Below are 24705 nucleotides of genomic sequence, written 5' to 3' on the forward strand. Positions count from 1 at the left end.
TTTATAAGTATTTGTTTACTAAATAGCAAGTCAGATTCCCTAAAGGCCTGTTGAACTTTTACTTTCCATCACTGCATGCAGTGCATCCATCCTTCCCTTCAGGGAACAGGCTGGAGTCTAGAGTGAAGATGTGAAGTTTGGGTTGACTTGAAGAGACCTTTTACCCTACCCCAGGTAGGAAGACTTGTTGGATTTCTTGCTTTGAGCACAAGCCTCACTGTCATCCACGTTCTTTGAGGGCAGCACCTGCACTCGTACTTTAACATCCCTCTGCTCCACAACCTCCCATGCTGGTTGCAAGTCTGATCAGATGTGCCTAAAGAGAAGCTACAGCCAACAGAAAGGCCACCAAAAAGCCTGGCAGCAAGCTGCCCACCAGGTAAGCCAATATACCTGCAAGCCGATTCACCACAAAATCTTACACCCAGCCATGCTCTTTCTGCAGGACCCCAGCAAGCCTATGACAGTTTGCTTAGGCAGATACTCAGTATGCAAGTAACTACATTTCCTGCGGGACACACAAGTCTCCTGCTGGGTCTTGAAAATTCTAAGCAGAGACAGGACTAAACTATCAGCATGTCTATCTAGGCCCCGGCAAGAAAGTTCAGAGAGGAGTTATTGTCACACCACAACAGTGAATGATGAACCATCATTGAGGAACCATCATTCTCGGCAAGCAGAGCCCAACATTGTCTTCAGGAAGCACAGCTGGCAAAGCAGAAGTGTGACCATCTATCTTAAGGAGCTATGACTCTACTTACCCAGCAAACTCTGTGAGAATAAACCAGCCACAGCAGGGAAGAGACTGTAAAGGAGGAAGAGGAACAGCATCCCCACTGAGGCTCATTCATCTCAGGTGATAAACCTGAGAAGGAATTATGACTATTTTTAAATATATCATTTCTATAGCAGGCAAGGAAAGAAATTGTTGGCGGTAGATCTAGACCTCCTGGTGTATCAAGTGATGTGTTGTACATGAGAGTTCATAAAGCACATGCACTACTCTGAAGATCATCACGAAAGGTTTGCTTAGCCTCCTCCCAGAAGTATATTTTGGGCTGAGTTATTTGTCTTAAGGGTATGGTCAAACGTTTCTGAAATTGCTGGAGTCCAAGACTCTATAATGGAAAAAACAATGGACAATAGTGTCTTGGAGCAAATGTTTGCACAGCTTCACAATGGCAGTGTAAGCTGCGATCCAGCGTTTCTAGCTGACATCCCTAGAGAGGTCACAAAAACGGCCAAGAGATTTCTCAGATGAAGCATGTAATAGCTAGCACCTCAGTTACCCTGGGACTGGGGTAGAAGAAACGCTGTCAGTGCCCAGAAGTGTCTGCAAGGGAAGTCCACTGAAGACAGGCCGAGGGCTACCTCCCCGAGTTCTCCGAGCATCACAAGCCTGTTGGGAGATTCCCCGCAGGCACGCAATCACCTGGCATACTTGCATCAGCGGGGAAGCAAACAGCTGACAGCTAAGGTGTCACCCAGGACGGCGCACAGAGGTGTGAACTATGGGCAGTGCCCAGAACCGCTTGCAGTGTAAGCTGGATTCCTCAAGGGCAGGTGCTTTGGAAGTCCTGTAGCTAAGCATCCCTGGCTTCCTCAGTAATTCCTCAGCTGCATGGGACCAATAGCACAACTTAGGAGTATTTCAATTCTTCAGCTTATAAAATACTGAGTGGTCGAAGAGGGGCCAGAACTTACACCTGAGAAAACAGGTGCCACCTGTGCCTGGGCTTGTGAATTAATGCACAGCTCCCCGCACATGAAGGCCCACCCAGAGAAATGTACCTCTCAACGGCTCAGGATTCCTCCCTCCTGTGAGGATACACAGTGTTTAGGTCCCCAAGCGGTCACTCCCAGAGCAAAAGCTTCAACCCTGTTGTGCTTGGGGGGACCCGTGGAGAGCAGCTGGTCAGGTGGAAGCTGCTGGAAAAGGAGCTATAACAGGTAGTTGTGAAAGAGGCAACCCTGCTGAAGAAAGACACTGAAAGGATGCCAGCCCAGTTTTACTAGCCATGGAGTAGTATCGCTCTCAAAAGCGGCCTCCACAGACAAGAGTCAGACTTCATTAATTCTCTAGTCCCTCACGGCAGATACCTTTGACAGGCCACATTCTGGCTTGTTAGGCTGGGAAAACCCACTCCGTTCCCTATATGAGGCCAGATTTAGACATCTGACTTGCATCACGGGCCCAAAGCTTATTATGTCAATCCGAGCTGATAAATAATCCAGAAACTAGCAAAAGCAAATGTTTGGCGAGAGCTTTGAATATAAACCAGACTTTAACTGAAAGCTACGACCACGACTGCAGATAAACCATTCAGTCTTTCTTTTTCTGTTGCCATCAATGTACGTAAGACAATCCTCCTCATCCCATAACTCCCCAATCTCTGCCCCATTATCAGTGTTCAGAAACAATCTTCGATTGTTATTTGCATGGCACTTGACAGATTGAGAACCGTTTGGGGTTTTTTTTGTAAAACAAGGTGAATCAAACATCCTTCTTCCTGGTTGTGAATAATTCTATAATTAATTATGTTAGCTATATACAATACCTTTGAGGGGGAAAATCTAGCACTATTCTTCTCTGAAAGAATTTATTTTCTTGGTTACATAACAGAATTGAATGCAATTTTTCTTCCCTTTTACCTTTTTCCTGGGAACAAAGTCTGCATTCTTCAGCTGTGATCACTCAGGCTACTAGTCGGTTGTTTTTTTTTTTAAATAATAATGCACAAGAAGAATACAAAGACAAGGTTCCTTAGAGACTGAACCATGTATTTTATATCAAAAGGCAATCTGCTTTCATTGGAAAATAAGCAGCACAGAAAATACTAAGCCAGAAGTTTCATTCTACATTCAGACACTTAGGCAATTATCCAGCTGATTAGTCTCTGTTTTGGGGGTTCTTCTGGGATGCAGGGGTAACTATATCTTTAGTCACAGATATTCTAAAATTCAAAACAAAAGAAATAGGCAAAGCAACTGGTATATCACTTCTTGCTACCACCACAAGCATTAAGAATATTCTTAAACATGCCACTCACCAGGAAATAAACATCAGAAGGAGCTGGAAATCACTGCTTTGCCACCACTCAGTTTTGACACTGTCACTTTCCACCCCCTTGCAGAAGTCCAGCAGCACCTTTCCAAGCACCACCTGCACCAGGGCACACGGTAACATCCCACGGGATCAGCCAGCTCACTCTGACATCAAACTAGGCTCAGGTGCTGGAATCAGACCAGGGGCTGAGTCCCAGCTGGCAAATCTAAAATGACTTCCAGCCCAAGGGAAATGAGAGAGGAGTGTTTGGATAGAGCTTGCGTAGAGGGCTTCCAAATGGTAGTAGCCCTCCTTTAGAGAAATAGGAATACTGCCTAGGCTGAAGATCAATAGACGGTTTGGACTGTTTGAGGAGTGTTGCGGGGATGGTTCTCTTCTTGTCCTGGACTGGGCTGAGCAGCCCCCATTCTTTTGCTAGTGAGCAAAAGGAGTTTGCACAAACGTGACTGTGGCTCTTGCTTTGCTAGGTGGAGAGAAATGTGGTTATCACTCATGCCCCACTGCATGGCTGCCTTCCAGCTGCCAAAGCCCTCCTGCCAGTGAGGCTTCAAAAAGGAGCATGGCTGGCCAGTTCACCCAGAAACAGCTCCTCACCTCTCCTGGCAGTGCAAACACCTCTTTGAAAGCCCATTCCATCCATACTCTCACTAGGTAGTAACTGCTGGTTACCACTCCCTCATCTGTGGTGGGAAAAGCAAATACAGCTCTCTACCTTTTCTTTGCACTATGGACATATAATGAGAGTGTTCATTAGACAGGCCCCTGCTGAAAGACTGAGACTTCACCATGACCCTTCATTTCCCTAAAAATACTGCAGGCTGAATGGAGCCTCCTGGCAAGACAGAAAAATACAGTCAATGCCATGTAGATCCCAGTGTTTGTCCCCTCAATAGAGCACAGAAGCTTATTCTGGCATTCATTTATTATGCCATCTAACAAACACACAGCAAAGGGACAAAGGTGAACTCTTTAATCACTGTAAGGATGTTTTTTCTCCAGGGCAGGGGTGTCAAGTCTGGAGATGACCAACAGCATAGTCCCTGGTATAATCTAATGAGCTTTGCACCAAAACACACAATGATACTTCCACATAGATTTCAGATGAGTAGGTACTGATTCTGCAGTGATGCCAGAGGTGATGATGTTTTGTACTGACTTGTCCAAGCTTGAGGGACTAGCTACAACACAGCACATAATCCTGCAACAAAAGTCCTTAGCAACTTAATCTGACTCTGGAGTTAGCCCTGCTTTGAGCAGGGGATTGGACTAGATGACCTCCAAGAGTAACTTCCAGTATATAGTCTGTGATTTTGTGATACCACTGCTTTTGAGACAGCACATCTATGAAGGAACAATGGAAAGACTGCTTCTATCTCAGATCTGGGATTGGGGGTTCAACTAGAGTTAATATCACCCTGGCAAAGATTCTTGATGACCTTTGTGATCAATAAAACGCAAACACAGCAGAAACACACTGGACAGATCCCTAACATTCAGAGCAGGCTTGTGGCATTACGCTTTCACTTTGTCTGGGGCAAGGGTGTTCCTGCCCAAGGAATGTCTTGGGTCCTTTCCTATGCATAATTCCTCTTGAAAAAACTCCCTGTCACTTCCTACAACAGCAAATATATGGAGCAACATTATACTAAATATAGTAATTCCCCACATACGCAGCCTCTGCAAATTTCAGTGGATGTGACCCTTCCTTCATTACTTTATATAAAGTATTGCTGTGATGTTTTCTATGGTAACACAAGATGGTAAATCCATTAGAATTATGAGGAAGACTTTCAACATAACAGCTGGCATTCAACTCATAAATACTCATACGAAGCTGACCATACAGAATACACTTAGATAATACACTTAGAATATGTAGATAGTAAATAGGGTATGAAATTGGATAAAGTAAGACATCTTTAGAATTTCTAGGATCCAACAGAGCATACAGATTGTATTCCAGGTAGCTCCCAAAGGGTGTGACAGTTGACAGATTAATCACAAAGTATCATGCCATCAGTATCATTCCACTAAAACCATTGGCACAATTGAAATATTACATTTTTACCTTTATCTGTATCTCTTCTGTGATTCTAAAGGATTGGAGCAAAGGGAAACTTTGTATCTTCTTCCACACAGTCATTATCTGGATGTCGTGCCCGAGTTATCAGGAGCCTTTCTAAGTGATAGGCACCCAATGAAATGTGGAAACCAGAACCAGGTGTAAATTCTTTTGCACCCCCCTGAATAATTTCACTAATGAATACAGATGTAACAATTCACTTAATCACATTTTGTCAATAAGGCTTGCTAACTGCCTTTCCTCTTCTGCAAGTTTGATGAGTGATGGGTTTTCTGTCTAAATAAAACCAGCCTTGTGTTCTTGTATTATGTTTACAGCAATTTTCTATTAGCCAGGCCTGGTTCTTATGAGTCAATAATCAATGACACAGAGACAGGATGAATATAAACTTCTGAGCTTTTGAAAGGAACCAATAGCAGCAAACATCTCTTCTTTCTGCCTGGGATGGAGAGGCAGGTCACTCTCACGATGTTTAGGTACTTCTAACAGACCCAGTCTTTCATTTTATATGTGTTACAATGCATCCAGACAGAAAGAGTATGAGGATATCTGGGTACTTCTGGGACTTCTTTTGGAAAACCTCTGCCTAGCTGTTATTCTTTCCAGAGGAGCACACAAGAATCATGGCAAACTCTAAACTGATGAAAAGCAGGGACAGAAATGAAGATTCCTACAGTACAACACGTCAGAGTACTAATCTTGCTACCTAATCGGGTAACCAGCTTGTCAATATGACAAAAATTCAGGGGATATATTCTATCTGGACTTTAGCAAAGTGTTTGGAGCAACGTCATGTGGGAAACAATCAGTAGCTGCAAGAATCGTAAGCCAAGTATGGAAGTAGCTAAAGCGGAAATGACGAACGGGAAGTCATTGGCCTGGAGGGATTTTACTGGTAGCATTCCTCAAAGAACTGTCCCAGGACAAATTTAATGTAATTGTTTGGCACAAAAATAGCAGTATACTTGTGAAATGTTCTGATTAAACAACTTGGGAGGCAATGTCAGTGCAAAAGAATAGCTGGAATGGTAGCTATGGGACAAAATCTAAGTGTGCTAAGGGCAATAAGGAATAACAAGAGTTTTTGTTATGAACCAAAATCTTGTCAGCTGAAAACAACTAGGAGGAATTCTGAGACATAGTAGTAGGACTGCCAGGCTTCCTGTAAGAGAATGCCTGCCTTAGATCCTCACTGCTCCTTACAGGCTCCTTCATCTAGAGGTGCTGCTGGCATTGTTGCTTTGATCCAGAGGCAGAGAGAGGTAGGCAGGGAGCAGGCAGCAGAGGTCACAAAATCACAACACCCATATTAAAAACACACAGAAAATGCAGGGAGAAGTAATACCCCACAAGTTCTTAATATGGGACATGGGATTTTGGACTGAACTATGAGAAATTTGTTGTATGGGACATCCAGCAAACCTGTGTAAGCCACTCACAGGGTAACTATAAGGACCGGGGGAATGGAGCTTATTTCAGAGGAAGCTACAAGCAGACAGTGAAGACTGTGTTACTAAGATTACCTGCTTTCCAGGCTTCAGAGGACTCCTAATGGTGCTGTTCAGCCAGTAATGGCACAAGTTAGAGTTCTTGTATGAACCTTCCTCATATCTGTAGATGGGAGGAGATCTAGATCTAGAGCTGGCCTAGATCACTGGCACCCCAAAAGTCACAGGGAGCAAATGCTTCTGGTTAATATCCACAGTGGTTTCTCTTCATCCAGGGTGGAAGAATAAATACATTGCTAAACTGTGCCTGAGCCATCCAGTTCTGGGAGTGAATGGGTGGCTGAGAAGGACTCCTCCTACAGGAATTTCTGGTGAAGCAATGGGAATACCTTCCTCCTCTACCCTGATTGGTATTGCTGATATACACTGCTCTGAATTACAAGAAGAAATTGAAAGCAAAGGAGGCCTTTCCCTCGGGCCTGAAAGATACTTTTCAGCAAAAGGTCCCTTCCAGCCCAAGCTATTCTATGATTTCTGACCTCTCAAGGTAGGCTACAGTGAAGGACAGTTATACAATTTCTCCTTAGATGCTCTCTTCTCATGATAACCTCCTTGTCTTGACTAGGAACTTTCTTTAGAAATGTTTACCACTGATCTGCTGGAGAGGAAACAGAAAAGAGGGGAAGTGGTATCCCAATGTGCTCTGTGAGCAGCAGAGCCTATGAAGGCTGTATTCCAATGGATTTATGTCCTATGTCCCTCATGCTACTGCCCATTCACCTGACCAGTATGCCCTGTCCCCTCTTCACATCCACCACCCTACCTCCAAAATCTTCCTCCAGGGCGACAGGAGGAACACTCTTTTCCCTGCAGTATCTCCAGTTCTTCCTCACCTCCTTTAACTGCCACCCAGCCTCCCCTGCCTAATACCTGTAGGTCTCTTAGAAGACTTTTAGCTACTTTTTTGGCATACAAAGGTCAGAAGGGAGGACCCATTGTTACAGAAGACAAGTGAAGTGGCAAGTCAAAATATTGAAAATTGCTGAGTCTCATAAAATTGCTGAGGCACCTGAGCCAGTAACAAAAGCTGACCAGTGTTCTGGTTTTTTGTGCAACTGTAGTAACATTCATATTGGGTTGCATTTCAACTTACATGTAGAAGTTTATACTCAAATTTGGAGATCTTCTAAAAAATCATTAGTATTGTGAAAAGCAGGTGAGTTTTCTGTTCGACTCCCAAAATGTAAAATTTCCATACATAGAGCACAATATTTCAGCAGTATAAAGTCCTGGGAAATTTCAGAAGTTGTTTCCTTTTGGAAAAGATTCTTCAAAACATTTCAAGTTCTTGCAAGCAAAATATCTGATTCCCACACAAATCCAGACCTATTTTTCCTCACCATGAAGAAAACTCAGACAAGAACCAAAAATGTTTTCTAGAGCATCAAAAAACCCCTATCACTGGATTTACCTTCATCATGCCTTGCAAGGAAGGGGTGTACTATTATTGCTATTTTACAGAAGGAACTGAAGCTCAAAGGCTAAATTACTTACCTGCTGCCAGACAAACATGTGGTGGAAGAGGGAACTGACCACAACATTCCTAATTTCCAAGACAGTGTCTTAAACACTGCACCATTTTTCTTGCAAGGCCCACAAAGTCAGCACTATGCACAAATATGCCTCAGATTGTAGGCTAGTATGTGAAAATGAGAGCTTTAATATGCTTTGATCTGCACTTTGTTTTTTGCTCTCTCCTGTTATACATTGTTCACATGGAAACAGTGTATATTCTGCAGTACTTTCTCAGAAGCTGGAAAATAATTTCCTTCCACTAGCAAACATACTATTTGGGCTGCATGGCACCACAGGAAAAGCCAATGCAGATTTTCATTTACTGCTGTGTCCGCATGTTAACGTGAAGAAGGTCACCAGGAGTGTACACAGTACCGAGAAAATGAGTAGTTAATTATTGCTAGACTGCAAGAAGGGAAAATATATTATTTGTTTTGGTTTAGAAAACTGCAAATCACAAGAACTGCTTCTTTTTCTGGACTGTTTTTTGTGGAAGGGCATATGTACAGTAAAATTTGCGACGATCATTGGAGGCTATCCAATGTGCTTTGACTATTACAGAAAAAAAAATCCCTTCTTATCAGTGGGAACAATCTCAATAAACAAAGTACAATATTCAGCAAGAAAAATCCCATTTTTCTTGCTCGTGTATAATCCGGCAACTTGCCAATATCTGTTGCCATATTTACTCCTCCTGAAGTGTTTGTGCTTGAAGGTTTCATTGCATCATCACCAGTCTACAATGCTTCAAAACTAAGCTCCTTTTAGACCAAAATACCAGATTTGCTCTTCACAGCACAAGTTTTAATAATTTCAAAGCTTATCAGCATACAACAGCAGGCTTAAACTTAGTACAACCAGATGTTTCTGTTGGGATCTCAAAGCACTGTTTAAAACTTTTCTCTAGTCCTCCAAAGGCTGAAGTTATATTTGCTGTTCATATTCCAGCTAGGATAAATAAGCAAAATGCATTCATATTACAGAATAGATATGATGTTTTAAAAACATTTTAAGAAGGCATTTTTATCAAACGTTTTGTCCCAACCTTTCTATCAGAACAATCAGAACAGGTGGACCAAAACTAGCAAATAGGTTCCTCTGCAAAAGGCAGACTAGTCCCTCCCAAATACTAATAATTACATACAATCATGCATAATTATAAACACATCTAACATCTTTGTGTGATTGTGTTGAAAAATAATAGTTGTTGCAGGCTACAAAAGTAGCAAAAACTCTTACTTCCAGACCAAGATAAGGAAAGAGTCCTAGGCAACACAATTTGCTATACTCAACTTCACCTGTTACTGGGTAGCTAGGAGAAGGAGAGGCTTATGTCCAGTGTCAATGAGCAGAGCAAAGCATTGTCACAAAGCCCAGAAAGCCAGCTGCAGGATTAGGACTTCCCACATGAGTCTTGGGCAAGTCTCCAGGCAACTGGCAAATACCAGAGCAATCATAGAAAATTCTGGAGAATTACTGCAGGATGTTCCTTATTGACTTAACAGTTTTATCCAGACAGAATACCAAAGATTTGAAAAAGACATTTACTATCCTAACACTTTGAAGACATGGCCAATCAGGCCACTTTATTAGGTGGAACACAGCAAGTCAGAAGCGATGATTATTAAAACCAATGTACACCATTTTCAGAGTTTAGATTCACTTCAGTAGTATTCAACAGATACGGACTGCTGCAAATTCTGTACAGGCAATTACAAAACTTACCAAGCTCTTTGCACTGGAATGAACTAGAGATCACAACCGACAGACACGTACAGTTCTATAATGCTAAATAATTGAGTTCATGTACTCAGATGTTTTGCAACGTTTAAGTAATATGAAGGCAAAAGGCTCAGCACCTGCCAATGTCCTGAAACCATCTAACATTTTTCTAGGCAAGATCCAGACTCAGCAAATTGCTCAACTTTACAAAGTAAACAAGTAGCAGAGATTGTCTTACCTCCTAACTCCAAACTAAGTCATTTAATATCCTCTGTCACATCATTTACCCTGAAAGAGTGGTTTAGTAATTGTTTCACACTACCATGATGTATGTTTTTTAAGCATTTATGTCACCAAGCGACAGAAGCAGCATTATTGAACAATTCCCAGTTTCTCCTAAAACTCTTTGTTTTGCAGTTATACATGGAGTATCTGCATTTAAGCAATGCTGTATTTCCACTGGAAAGGTATTTTAGACAAAACAACTTTGCTGAAACTGTCTGATGCATCAGTACGTTTCGTTCAAGACAACAAAAAACAAGGCTCCTTCATTTCCACAGTCTCACTGAAGAAAGGTTTAAGTGATAAAAACCTCTTTGTTCTTCAGTTCAATTGATTCTTCCTTTCCTAGCAAACACTGAATTAGCTTTGCGACAGTGCTGCTCTGTGCTATGTAATGCAACTTCTGTCAACATCCCTGCAGTGAATGCGTACACTCTCTCTGGCTTCAGCTATCGTGAAATCACCTGAGAACTGAAAGGTATAAAATATTGTCACATTTTCCCAGCAAGAAAACTGAAAAAATTGTAATGCTTACACTGATAGTAGGAGACTAAAAAAAAAACCAAAACTCAGAACAGGAAAGTTGTGTCTGAGTGGGAGGGGAATGACAACGACAGGTAGAAAAGGAGTAACAAGTAACAGAATAGGGGTTTGGAAAAGAACACTGTAAACATCGAGTCTTTCATCTGTCTTCTTAATAAAACTGCATGATGTCCAAAAAAAAAAAAACCAAACTAACATCTGCTGACTTTATAAATAACACTCACTGTGCATATATTCTTCATAACATATACGATCCTGCAATGGTCTTTAAAATGTTGTGTACCATAATGAAGTGCTAAAAATAAACCAAGAAAAGAAGATAGTACATTCAAGTTAAATGTACATGCTACACCTGTACTCAAGAACAGTACTGGTTAGGTTATAGACTGCAACTATAGATTATAGACTGCTTCTTTCCTTTGAAATCTGAAAACACGTAGTTTATTCAGAACCTATTATTAAGACAGATACCCAATCTGGGTAAAGATTTTCAGTAGGGGCAATCCTTTACTCGCCTGTTCTAATGATCATTACGCTCACCATGAAAAAATGCTTTTTAAAAAAGATTCTTTAAAGTATCTGCTTTTCTAGCCCAACATTTAGTGTTAACCTCCTGTATCAGGTGTACGGTCAAGGTTTTGGCAGCAAGGAAGGTGGGCTGCAGGAGTTGCCCCATGCCAGCCAGACAGTTCCAGCTGGCTCCACAAAGGACCCACTGCTAGACACAGCTCAGCCCAGCAGCCACCTGGGTGGCACCTTTGTGAAAACACCAGACAAGCAGAGGAATGAGGGGAAAAAAGTGAGGAACAGCAGTATGAACACCAAAGTCAGAAAAGAAGGCGGGGGAGGAGGTGCTCTAGGCAGATATTCCCCTGCAGCCCACAGAGAAGACCACGCTGGAGCAGATAACCACACCGTGGCCTGGGGAGAAGCCTACACCAGAGCAGCTGGGTATTTCCTGAAGGAACTGCAGCTCATGAAGAGCCCACACAGGAGCAGGGGAAAAGTATGAGGAGGAAGGAGCAGAAGAAGAACTGTTACAAACTGGCTGTAACCCCCCATCCACCGCTCAGGGGACTCGGGGGGAGGAAAAAACAGAGGAGTCAGGAGTGAAGTTGATTCTGGAAAAAGGGAAGCAGTGGGAAGATGTTACTTTAATTTTTGTTTCTCACCATCCAAATCTAGTTTAACTGGCAATAAAAAACTATATTAGTTTTCCCCAAGTTGAGTCTGTTTTGCCTGAAACAGCAACTGGTAAGCAATCTCCCTGTGTTTATCCAGACCCATGAGCTTTTGTCACCCTGTTTTCTTCCCCTGTCCTGTTGAGGAGCAGGAGTGAGAGTGGCTGGGTGGGCACCTGGCCAAGGTTAACCTGCCACACCTACTTGCAAAACAAATGAAAAAAAGTACACACTGGTTTAAAAGGAAGAAATTTTAATATACAAATTTACACTCACCTTGTTATATTTTCTGCACTGATCTCTCTCAGTATATACTTCTATCATGTTTTCATAATAAAACCACAAAAAGTAATTCTCAAACTAGGGAGAAAACTGCAGCAGTCTGCATGATTTATTCCATTCATAATTCATTCTACAAGTGTTTACAGATTAAAAAAAAAAAAAATTCCTCTTCCTTTTTCTCAAGAAAATAAATATTTCACTTCTAAACTCAGGAATCATTCAGCTCTCTAACAGTCTCTGTGCTACACCCCAGCATCCTCTGTCAAAACTAGCATGTTTTTATCTCTTGGGATTCCAACCAGTAGCCTTTGTTGCTCCTCACGTGCCCACACAGCATATTCAGAATTCTTCTCCAGCGACACCCAAAGATACACTTCAGTGAAAGAAGAAACAGCTGAAGATGTCCATCTTCAGTTTTGCCTTGGAGTACACCCAGCTGCCAACATTACTTTCTTCCAAATGGATCAGACCACACTTTTAACCCTACAAATCAAATATGAGAATACCAGCAGTTCATAACTAGACTGTTGGAGAAATAAAAAATTTAAAAAATGGGTCTGCTACTCCAGCCTTGTGTACGAAACAATGAAAGAACCTAACAATTTCTCCACCAAACTCACAACTCTGCTTAAGCTTGCAAAAACATTTAGAAAGACAACCTTATCTTGATCTTAAGCTTCAGGTAATGCAAAAATCTATCAAATCCACAGATAGGGTGTTCTAATATTGTTGGAACAACCGTCTAGAATTGCACCTTGCCCTTGAATTTGTCTAGATTTCACTTTCAACTAGTGGATCTCATAACTTCTCATCAGCAGCTAAATTTAGATGAAAAAGTGATACTGAGGAGAACTGGTCATCAAGCACCTGCATCTTGGATTAATGAGCCAGTCCAGTCCTCTTTAATGTTTAATAAAAGAAGTCAGGTTTACCACACTTCTATTTCACAATACCCTTCCTACTTCACTTCAGCATTTCACCACTTTCCTGGAAAGTAAGTCCTGCACTGATGATTTAACTGGTATGTGTAGTAAGGACATGGCATGAATCGTATTCGGTTTTCCCCTGCTGCTGATGGTAGACTTTTCTAAAAATAGGAATACATTACCCTTTAACATACTGAGATATGAACTGTTTCATCAAGACAAGCACTCTCATGTCTTTGAACAAGAAGTGCCAACCTTGCATAATGAATAGCCAGTTCCATTAGCTATGCAACAATGTACTATCAAGGATAATCTGCCACGCTTTTACTTTACTCCCCTCATATACTTTTCTGCACCTTCTACTGGCAACAGCAGGGATCAAAAAGCTACTAGCACCACATTCCAAATTTTCCTTTATGTCTAGTGGATTTCTGCCTTATCCCTCCACCCATGAGGCTGGAAGGTACTGACAAAGTGCTCATAAAATTGTGTTTCAGCTGAGTTGTAAAGCAGTATTCCACAAAAACAGGGTGCAATAGTGTGTTCTTTACAGCTACAGCTCAGCCCACCCACGGTTCTTGTTTGCTCTGAGATGGTTCAGAAGTTAATTTCTGGTGTGGAAATTGGCATCTATTTAAGAAAGTGTGAAGATAACAGTATCTCTGCAACTTATTTGGCCAGTTAAGTCAATTTAAACAAGTTTCGTTAAATCCATAATTTTCAAGTGAAGAACTAGCCTGAAAAAAAAATTTTTCATGGTTAAGTTTTATTATATATGTATTCTTTGAATGTATTCTTCACTGTATTATTTAAATCCATATAAATATTTAGGTCTTATTTCAAGAAGGTCTTTAAAACAAACAATGCAAACACATGAATCAAGTATACCTGCAGGCTGAATATCCTCTTGAACAATACCAGCTCGGTTTATTGACTGTTCTTTCTCTGGAAAACAGAACAGAAAGGACATTACTAAAAAAAAGTAAATACCAGACATCTTGACTGGACCCAATAAAATAATATTGAAAATTTTATTAATTCTGGATGCTACACAGTAAAATTCTGGTGAGTATCCACCTACACAATGCGAATATAGTATTCACACTTCACTGAGAAACTAACAGCTAGTCTGCTTTGAGAGATTACAAACAGTAAGATAATAATCTTAAGGTAATGACTACTGTTTTTAATAAAAGATGCCAAAATACCCACCATGATCCCATCACTTAAGAAATGCCTAGTACTTTTAGGAACTATCACTCATATGCTCAACATCAGTAATCCCCATTTTCAGGCCTTGAAAGATCTTGCATTTTATCACAAGTACATTTCAAGATAGCATCTACAAAATTACTGCTTGTAAACTTTGTGAAATTAAGTATCGGTGGGATATTTTTCCATACAATGGGCCAGTCTTAGGCTTTCCTTTTTGTTTGAAAGATTCAACCACTTCCAAGAAGAGAAATGGCCAAAACTATTATTTCCCCTTATTAAATGCCCCTCCTTTATTTTCCCTTCCAGTTAAGCACTTCACCACTGTGGTACTTTCAAGCAGGAAGTCAAAGCTCAGCTGGATTAGCCTTTTGCCCATACCACTGAACTTTTTAAGCCTTTAAAAAATTGTAGGGTGCACATTCTCAGGGGAAACTCAGAACTAAGCTCACCTTGAAACTTTTCAGCATCCTATGTCACTGAGAATGCACAAGCACTACATGTTATTAGGCTGTCTAGGAACAAGCCTAATACTACTGGGGACTAGCAGGCATATCACAATAATTGATTCTACCTGCAAGGGGGCAGGCACTAGAGGCAGATCCAGCTTCTCCATTTCTGTTCGCTGAGCACGGTAATTGCCATTCTATCCTTTTTAGCAGACAAAATCTCAGGGAACTAATTTCAAAGGAAAGGGTACAAAACCCAGACAGGGAAAACAGAATAAATTAGGGCAAGGAATCAGACTTATTGTAGGACATGGAAGAGAAGGATATTTAGTCATAGGTGGAGACTAAGATCGGAAGAGAGGCAGAGACCAAAATGAGACTCAATCTGAGAGGTCTGGGAACACACCTGGGGTGAACAGAAAGAGCTTAACTGGTCAGGCAAAGAAACCAGTGCAGAGAAGTAACAGATGAAAAACATGGAAATAGGACACAGAACAGTCAATAGGGAGATTGGTGTGGGGCCTGGAAACAACTTGGAAAACAACTAAGCCAAAAAAAGGACAATGAGGAAGAGCCAGTCTTGATGAGAGGACAGCTACCTCCTAAGATGGGGAAGGAACTGAGTCTCACAGTTCAGCAAAATCACGAAATCGACTGTAAAAATGCCCCAACATCAGTCCAAATAGCAGCTGTCAACCCACTGTTTTAATTAATCCAAGTGGAAGAGGTCCATGCTGAAGACCTCAAAGTTTCAACACTACCACTAAACTATGTGTTTCATATGTGGAAACAGTCTTTTTTTAAAGCTAGTTACAGACAGGAAAATATTAAAAACATCAAGGCCACAAACTGAGGTACTAAAAACCTACAAAATGATAGTACTTCTGTATGAAATGAAGTCAAACCCCTGCGTGCACAATTTAAGGTTCATATTAACAATTTGATTACCTACAGTTTTTCCAAGTATCTTCCATTTTATTTGTTAAACTGCTAGGAACTCCTCTGAAGATGTGTGAGAATCGTGCAGAAAAGTCTTCTTCCTGAACATAATGTGCCTCATTTGTGTAGAATTTGGGTGATACACACAAGAAAAACAAGATTGAAGAAAGAAAAGATAGCATTTCATATTTACATAGTTGAATGTCACTCCAGAGAACTAAAATCCATTCTTGCCTTTTGCAGGATTACCATGTGATGCTAATCCAAATATCCAACTTCAGACCCAGCATCCCAAAATGCAGAAATACTGAGTATTCACCCACAGCTCAAGCCAATGGGTGGTGTGAGTTTCTATAGAAGTTGTCATACAGCTTACTAGACTCTACTCTGAAAAATCAAATCCTTTGTACCCCAAAGGTTAAAATACTTCTGTTCAAGTACCATAACTGTGAAATTCCACATTCTTGTCTAAAGCGTTATGACAACGAATGCTTGTGCTTCTCTCATACTGCAGCAATGAACATCGAGAAAAGCACATAGCAAATTAATAAAGGTGACATCAAAGGAGAGTTTGAGCAGCACGCAATAAGTAAAGTTTAGAATCGGATATTAAATAGCAAGTTTAAGCACTTGCTAACTGTGCATCACTGATTTTATGTGCTAAATGGAGATTAAAAAAATCCCTAACCTGCTAGGGAACATTTGCTCATGTAATTCACAAGTATAAAAGAGGACGTTGTCCACTACTTCTGTCCTTTTCCTGAACGCTGAGTGACACTTCTAATATTATATTTTTGGAAAGTGCACCATAAGCAGAAATGAATTAAGAATAAGGTTTTTAAATGGGAACACAGAGTATAAAACCTGTCTTTGTGGGCAGTTTCCAATTTCACAAATACAGCTTCCTTAAATAAAAACTTGCTTACAAGTTAAATTTTACTTCAGCTTTGATGCAAGGCTAAAGTCCCTCCAAGAAGATCAATAAGTTTGTTACCCTTTTGCTTTTTTTTTTCTTCCCAGAAATCTCTTCAGCTGTCTCAGCAGATTAACCACATGCATCTTCAGGTTATCACCAACAGCTTGCTTAGTTTTATAAAAGTTAAAGCGAGGGGATGAGGCTGGTTACACCAGAACTTCTCCCCACTTGCTTTGGTGGCAGTTAACATAAGTTCAGGAGTAGTAGGTCCTCCCCCTAACGGGCCCGTGGCCTGCAGCCTCCAAGGCCTTGCACCCAAAGCTTCAGTGCCTTCAGGTGCTCAACAGCTCCCTGATTAGAGTCAGTCGCAGGCTTTGGCAGATTTTCTGCATTTCTGGCAGGAAAGTGGGGTTTTCTTCAGCAGCCATTTTCAGAGAAAACTCTGCAGACTGAGACTAGCTCTAGCAAATCATCGCAATCAGTAAAGGCTCTGTTAAACACATTTTAAGTTGAACTTTTCAGCTACAGCTGGAAAACATAACTCAACTTGGAGAATCATATAACAGTTTGGGTTGGAAGGAACCTTTAAAGGTCATCTAGTCCAACCCCCCTGTCATGAGCAGGGGCATCTTCAGCTAGATCAGGTTGCTCAGAGCCCCGTCCAGCCTGACCTTGAATGTTTCCAGGGATGGGGCATCTACCACCTCTCCGGGCAACCTGTGCCAGGGTTTCACCACCCTCATCATAAAAAATTTCTTCCTTACATCTAATCTAAATCTGCCCTCTTTCAGTTTAAAGCCATTACCCCTTGTAAAAATTCCCTCTCCGGCTTTCTTGTAGGCCCCCTTTAGGTACTGGAAGGCTGCTATAAGGTCTCCCTGGAGCCTTCTCTTCTCCAGGCTGAACAACCCCAACTCTCTCAGCCTGTCTTCGTAGGAGATGCGCTCCAGCCCTCCGATCATAACTTTTTTAACTGCATCTCAATCCTCTCAATCACTTCAGAGAACAGCTAATGGGTGTTCTTCATCACACGCTGGCCAGTAAGTAGAACCAAGAATAGTACTTTTGGTTTAGTTTTTTTTTTTTTAAGTGTCTCTCAGGCGACCAGGAAGCCTCTCGGGAGTTGCTTACCCGGCGGCAGCCCCCAGCACTCCCTCAGCCCGGGCGCGCCTGCGTTCCCGCCCCCGCAGCCCGCCCGGGGCACACACCGGCTCACGGCCGGGCCCCGGCCCGCTGCCCGCCTCGCCCCGCCCCGTGCAGGGACTCACTGTACTCCTCCGGCAGCAGCAGCGGCCGGAAGTAGATGGGGTAAAAGGCCGCCCCCACCACGGCCACGAAGCCGCCGAAGATGCCGAGCGTGCGCGACAGCCCCGCCATCGCCGCCGGTGGCCGCAACCCGGAAGCTATGCGGCTCCCGCTTCCGGCACACACCGGAAGCGGGGCGGTGAGGCACCGGCGGACTCCCGGCCCGGCGGCGGACGGCGCCCCCGCGCGGGCCGGCGGGACACAGCCGGGTGCGGGTGCCGGCGCCCCTCCGGTGCGGCGGGCGATGGCGCCGGTATGCGCCCGCCGCGCCTCGTTGTGTCACGCCTAGAGCGGGCGAACGGCGGCACCTCCCGGGCAGCCCCGGCGCTCGCCGCGCCCCACGCGGCAGCTGTGAGGAGGCGCTGTCCCGCCTCACCGCCCTCAAGCCACCCCGCGGCCGCGCGTCGCCCGCCAGCGGCACGGCGGAGCTGCTCCGGGCGGGGGCCGCGCTGGCAGCGCAGCGCCGAGCCGAGCCGTGAGGGTGGGGACGAGGGCGGGGGGGAGCCACCGCGGAGCCCCCGAGCGACGCTGCCGCCGAGAGGGAGGGAGGACGCGCCCCTGCGCCGGGTGTGCCGCCGCTCCCGGTACGCCGCCCGGTGCCTGTTGTGCGGGGGGCTGCGGGGCGCCTCACAGCACGGCCGGCGGGCTCGGCAGCCCCCCGCGGGCTCTCGGGCCCCGGGCGTCGCCCGGCCCGGCCCCTCCGTGCCTTCCCCTCCCCTCCGCACCTGCGGGGCCCGGCGCGGCCCTTGCCCTGCCCAGGCGGCGGCCCCTCCTCCAGGAAGCCGGATCTGCCGCATCCGCGTCGGCGGGGCCGGCCGCGCTGGGCAGCGCCGTCGTCCGCGGCAGCTATGCGGTCCCCGGCTGAGCTCCGCGCCGTGCCCCGCCGCCGCCGCCGCCCCCCTCTGCTCCTGCTCCTGCTCCTCCTCCTCCTCCTCACGGTGAGTGGTGGCCGGCCCCGCACCTGTCCCCGGACCCCGGCCCTGCCCGTCGCGGTGGCCGCGGCGAGGGCCCGGGCCGGGCCGGGCGGCGGCCCCCGGGTGAGCGCCGAGCCCCGCGGGCGGGGGCTGCCCGGCACCCCGCGGCTTCGCGGCGGTGCTCCGCGCTCGGCCGGGCCGGTGCGTGGCCGCAGGTGGTGAGCGGAGGGCGGAGAGGGAGGTGCAGCCCCCGGCCGGGGGCCGGAGCGGGGGGCCGCGGGGTGCGCGGGGGGGCCGCGGCCGCCTCTCGGAGGCAGCCCGCCCGTTGTGCGCCTGGCCCGGCGCCCCCCTCTCCAGCCCCCAGGGATACGCTGCCTTACTGAGCTGGGGAACGTCAGGTCGTTAAATGGAAGTGTTAAAAAGCTTTCTGTCCGAGGCGGCGTTAAATTTCTGGGTTTGAAAGAAGGGGGGGTGCCTCTGGCGTCTGCTTACAGATGATGCACGTGTGAGTGCGGTGCCGCACCGGCTTACGGAAACAACTGCGTTTCAGGGGCATCTACTAAACCACTTTTTACTCTTTTATGCTGCTAAACACAAACCCCCGTTGAAGTCTTTGTACGCCTGTACGATATTGGTGCTGATTGGGAGCAGATTTGGCGTGTCTCCTTTTCACACCTCTTAAAATCTAGCATGACGTGGCAGGTGTTCGCAGGTAGAGGACTACGGTTATCTTCAGACTTTGTGCAAACAGGTGCAGTTTCACAGGGTCATGTGGAATTTCTGCGGGAGTGAACTGGGGGAGGGTCCTGCTGACATCTTATTCCAGTGAGTGAAAGAGAAGTTTCTCATCGTTTCTGTAATATTACGCTACTGAAAATTTTCACTTTCCTACCAATTGTTGTGATGGCCTCCCACAGTGATTTTTATCCCAACATCTGATGGGGTGACTTGGGCTAACTCCTTCAGATTCAGCAGGTTTTAAGAAAAAGATCAAGAAAAAAAACTTCTACAGCTTTTGTGGCTAAGTTGCCCCACACAATGAAGCCTCTGTGTCTTTCTTGTTGCGCTCTGCCTAGTTTATGCTAACGTTTTGAATCAGCATAGCTGGCCTCTTTACTGTGCTGGGAAACTCTTATATTTAAATCTCATAATCGCGCTCATTGTGTAGTCCTTTCATCCTCGCGCTCTATAGTCAGAGATGATGCACAATTAACTCTGCCTTGTCTGAGATAATGGGGAGGGAAGAACTAGGGTTCCTCACTGAGTAGGAACATTTAGATAATATGCATGCCATGCAGCGCGCTGGGGAGCACCGAGTAGGGGCAACCAAGTGGCAACAGAGACTCAGCCGTGGTCTGGAAGAGTTTATGGTCTGCAGTCTCTGCCACGGCTGCAACGGTGCGGGGTCGCTCATGGGTCTCTGCACCGTGTTCCTTACTGGATGAGCCTCCTGAAGGGTTTGTTAGGTGTGGTGTAACAGCAGACCCAAACATGCTTCATGCATTTTTTTCAGCACATGTCTCAACTAATGCCCAGGCACCAAAGAATACAAATAAAACTTTCTCAAGTAACGCTGCGGGAGCCATTTAGCAGAACAGGTACTAATGGAAAGGCAGTAAGACCAGCACGGCTGAAGCTAACCTTATGCATCAGCAGTCACGGTACATCGTGCTCAAGTGGTCTAGGAACATCATGGAGTTTGTTCTACACAGAACTGGCTTTGGGTTGCAGACCTTACAACCTTGGGATCCCCACCACAAAATTTCTGCCATTCACTGGAAGTCAGATGGCCACATTCATACACTGCTCCATCTTTGCTAACGAACTGTGCCAGACCCAGGCCATCTTTGCTGGAGGCCAGCTCCCATATCTTTGTATTGGATAAACCCCTGAGAAAATTGAGAGCTGGCTGTGTATATTTTGACAGTAAATGTGTGTATGTGATAAGCATGCAGTGGTACCACAACACTTTGGAGTGTCTACCTGCTGGACTTCTACATTTTGCGATAACCACATGGCATTGCTTTCATAATATATTACCATCTTCCTCATGACGCAGTCCCCATATCACAAGGATTAAGCTGTTTACAAGTACTTTTTATTGTAAGATAAAAAAATATGTAAGAAATATGAATGATAACCATCAAGTAGAAGAGATTTAGAATAATTTGTGGTTGCTGTGATGTGCTTTTAATGCTTTTAGAGGTATCTATAACCAAAGAAGAATTATGTAGGAGACGTAAAAGAATAGTATCTTTGTCAAGTCAAGCTCTGAAAGATGCTCAAATTAGTATTAAAATCAACATTCTCTCGTCAATTTTTATATCAGTATTTGTGCATGTGTGTTATTACATGATATGGTGGTAACTTTTCCAATGGACACCAACCTCCTTTCGCTATTCCTTTTTTAGCCCCTTCAGAAACGTATCATTTTTACAATATCCATTTTCTAGAATGGGAAATGAGGCAGAGAGGAAGGCTGTGACTCTGAAGAGACTACCTGTTGTAAAAAGCCTAGATACTGATATTGTGGAATGTTTCGCATTTTTATGGCATTTTATTTGTTCAAAGTGTGTATCTTGGTGTGCACACACATGTTTATGAGTGTTCAGTGTCACTGCACATCCGGCTTCCAGTTTCTCTTGTTGACATAAGAAGATAAGGAGCACTTGCTTGTTCTTGTTGAAAGTGGTTTAAGTGACAAGTTCAGAAAGACCTAGGAACACTAAATAAATCTGATTATCTACAATTACCCAGCTGCCAGGAATGATATCCAGCTTTCTCATCCAAAAGTTCCCTCATTCAGTTATGTCTTCCAGCTTCTACCTTAAATAAAGTCAAGGTCTTGTGGTAAATATTGTCCTCTATGCACAGTTCTGTTCCACTTGCAACCCTAGAGCTCTTTTGTGCCTTTAAGGAGGCAGGGATCCGGGGGAAAAATAGCATTTGGTCACATAGTTAAATCAAAAATCCTCATCTATAGGAACAAGGAAGTAGTATAGGTGAACTTAAGTTCTGACTTTTCCTAATATTTACACCTTCACAGGTTTTGCTGACTTGATGTTTTTTCAGTGTAGCTCTCAAGGAGTGTCAGTGTATTCATAAGAAATAAAAAGCGAAATAGTTTATCATTAGGGACTTTCACTGATCGCCATATTGGTTCGTGGGCAAGGTCTTGTCCTCCAGGTGCACAGCACATAATTCCAATAATTAGAAATGTACTAATGACTTGGCCAAAGCTTTTAAATATTTTGAGAATCACAGTGAGAAAGCCATCAATCCAAGGTAGATATCCAAGATAAATTTCAGTTCAATTTGTTAAGCTTAGCAAAGTTAGAAGTCACCCAAGACAGAACTTCTCATTTTAAGCAGCCTTAATGACCAGCTTCCCTGGTAATCCTAAGTGACAATTCTGAATATTTTAAATGGATCAGGGGACCTGGCAGAAGTGCCGTGCTGGTGGCTGGCCCTCTGAGCAGAGTAATCCTCAGTATCCTTGGCAGTGCATCAAGCCGGATGCTGACTGCAGAGCAGAAAGAAAAGCAGCTGTTTGAAGCCTTAGAGACAAGAACTTCAGCATGGAGGATAATCCTGGTGTATGTCCAAGCCCTCACTCTCAAAGTATATTATAATGTACATAGCTGTGGAGAGCAAAAGCTGAGCAAATGCTGCCTGCTGGTCTTGCTGCTCAGATTTGTAAGTCTGTCTTCAGGATAGGAACATTTCAATAATGAGCTCCTAAACACTTCATGAACATTAGTTCATTCGCAGGAAACCATTGTGAGCTGCCTTAGTTGTTGCTCTGCCCTTCAGGTACCTGCCCAAGAGGTAACACAATTAGCTAACGTTATAGGAAGATACAGAAACATCAGGCTGCGGCAGTACTAGTGAACAACAACATGATGAATAAATGCTGGTATGTTTTAGTATATACTCTTTAGGCCTGATCGATCCTAGGAGCATGTGTAAATAGCATGACGTGTAAGTCAGTATCTTAGACCGGATTCCACTTGCGGAAGGGGCGAAGGATACAATACACCCTGTAAATATGGTTTGTTTGTAGAAGCATGTGTAACTTTGAGAACTTGATGTAGGGGAGTTACCCTTAAAACCTTGATGGTTGCTCTCCAGTAATCTGCATCTACTTGCTGTGTGAAAGAATCCTGGTATTTTGGAGTTCGAGTATGGTATATAAACCTTCTGCGTGTGCATTGTTCTGTTATTGCTGCAAGTATTTTAGTAAATCATGTAAACTTAGATCCTCCGGTTAACATGTTTTGTGTTTGGGGTTTTTTTTCCAGAATTTTGTGCCATCCTTTGGAAAGGAGACATTACGGACAACGGCAGTTACTCCACAGTTTGACGAAAACATGGATTATGTGGACTTTATTCATTTAAATGTTTTAGAAAAGAAAGTTCTTAACAATTCTGAGGTTTCAGTTCAGTATTTATGTTCTAAGCCTTGTATCATCAACTTGGAAGCAGTAGCTTCCTCCGAGTTCAGGACTGGTGTACCAGTGTATAGAAGGAGATGGAAGGATGAAAAGAACCTTTATATTAGCAGAACTCGAAAAGTACATTTGAAATTTCCGAGCATCATGGTTTACAGAGATGATTATATCATCAGAAACTCAATAATAGTGCACAGTGTGATATTATATGCATGGCTTAGTCACAAATCAGTTAGCAGCTATGATGTTGAGCAGAATGAAGACTACCAGGATGCAGTTGCCAAGAATTACACTTTTTTAGAAGCAGTTCCACCTTTTGAACGCCCATATAAGGACCACAAAGTTTGTCTTCAGTGGGGTGCTGACTATTTGTGGATGCTCCAGGCAAACAGGATACCTCAGTGCCCTCACGAAAGTGGTAGGTATAATGTCACTTTTTTCCCCCAAGGAAACTAATGGGACCCAAATAACATCTTTGCTAAGCTGTTAAAAAGTGCATACCTTTAGTAAATAGTAAATGTTACGTAGGCTGATTTACTTGGCGAATATTGTTCAATATGTAAGCTTCATAACTGTGGGGTTAGGGTTGCAAATGACTGAAGCCATCATGTCCTTCAGAGCTGGCTTGTTTCATCACAGCCAGCCTGGAGATTTGTAGCAGCATGGCTTTCTATTTCCTGAGTGTATTCAAACAACTTTATTTAAAACGCACTGAGGTTGGTGAACATCATTCCTTTGTCTTCAGAAAGAGTTGTTCAGTCCCTTACTGTGTTATTTCAGGGTCTGTCCTGCAGTTCTTTCATACATAATTCTCACACATGTAGTCTACTTCTCCTTAAGATGATGGCCACACACTCAGAAACATATTTTTAAGTCTTTACAGTGCAATAAACTTTATAGTACTTCTTTTTTTTTTTTTTTTCTCCAAAACCATTGTGGACAAGCACTTTTGTTTTAAAAATTAATAGTTTTAAATAAAAAATTGTGTCTTGCCAACTGTATAAATTACTGAAACTCACAACTCTGCTTTCTAGAATTTTTCCCTGTTCTAATTTTTTTTCTGTCTGCCTATCTCTAGCTTTACCTGCTGACAATTCTTTTTGTTCTCAATATATATTCAAAGCAGAACCTAAAAGGAAAAACGTTATTTGCTTCTAAAGGGTTGTCTCCTAGAAAATCCCATAATGGTATTTGTGTCATTTATTTTCACGACATTGGCATGTAAATGCTCTGAAGATGAACAGGGAAGCGATGATGTTGCTTCCTTCAGGGCTTTCTGAATTTCACACAACAGTGTGAAATATTTTATGTGTTATCTAATTATATTATAGATGAAAATGGTAAGAAATAGGAGGAAATAACATTCAAATTTATTTTTTAAAATAAGCTTGTAACAAATTGCTTGGGGTT

At 43.5% G+C, this 24705-nt stretch overlaps 3 protein-coding genes across 11 annotated transcripts in view; 1 reads left to right on the forward strand and 2 right to left on the reverse strand.

Moving 5' to 3' along the window:
• The window catches only part of RBPJ (recombination signal binding protein for immunoglobulin kappa J region), a 155417-nt gene extending 152259 nt beyond the window's left edge, over positions 1–3158 (reverse strand). Inside the window, exon 1 of one of the 2 annotated variants that reach the window (XM_052780304.1) lies at positions 3051–3158. In XM_052780304.1, coding sequence (XP_052636264.1) covers positions 3051–3064 — 14 coding nt within the window. In that variant the 5' untranslated portion in view covers positions 3065–3158. The remainder of the gene's footprint in view (positions 1–3050) is intronic. The other variant, XM_052780300.1, reaches the window with a different exon arrangement.
• Positions 1–18733, reverse strand: part of SMIM20 (small integral membrane protein 20) — a 35686-nt gene extending 16953 nt beyond the window's left edge. Inside the window, exons 1-4 of one of the 7 annotated variants that reach the window (XR_008234155.1) lie at positions 17894–18526; positions 15723–15825; positions 13998–14054; positions 12138–12666 (exon numbers count right to left, since the gene is read on the reverse strand). Coding sequence is in view for 5 of the 7 variants with exons in the window: in XM_052780308.1 (XP_052636268.1) it covers positions 12648–12666; positions 13998–14054; positions 15719–15825; positions 18656–18727 (255 nt within the window). In the remaining 2 variants the exon portion in view is untranslated. Of the gene's footprint in view, positions 1–12137; positions 12667–13997; positions 14082–15718; positions 15826–17893; positions 18542–18655 lie in introns of those variants that run through there. The other 6 variants (XR_008234154.1, XM_052780308.1, XM_052780309.1 and 3 more) reach the window with 6 other exon arrangements.
• Positions 18683–24705, forward strand: part of SEL1L3 (SEL1L family member 3) — a 37031-nt gene continuing 31008 nt past the window's right edge. The window contains exons 1-2 of one of the 2 annotated variants that reach the window (XM_052780298.1): positions 18683–18868; positions 23146–23713. In XM_052780298.1, coding sequence (XP_052636258.1) covers positions 18779–18868; positions 23146–23713 — 658 coding nt within the window. In that variant the 5' untranslated portion in view covers positions 18683–18778. Of the gene's footprint in view, positions 18869–21982; positions 22441–23145; positions 23714–24705 lie in introns of those variants that run through there. The other variant, XM_052780299.1, reaches the window with a different exon arrangement.

Source organism: Harpia harpyja, chromosome 2, assembly GCF_026419915.1.
Source record: "Harpia harpyja isolate bHarHar1 chromosome 2, bHarHar1 primary haplotype, whole genome shotgun sequence".
Taxonomy (NCBI): Eukaryota; Metazoa; Chordata; class Aves; order Accipitriformes; family Accipitridae; genus Harpia; species Harpia harpyja.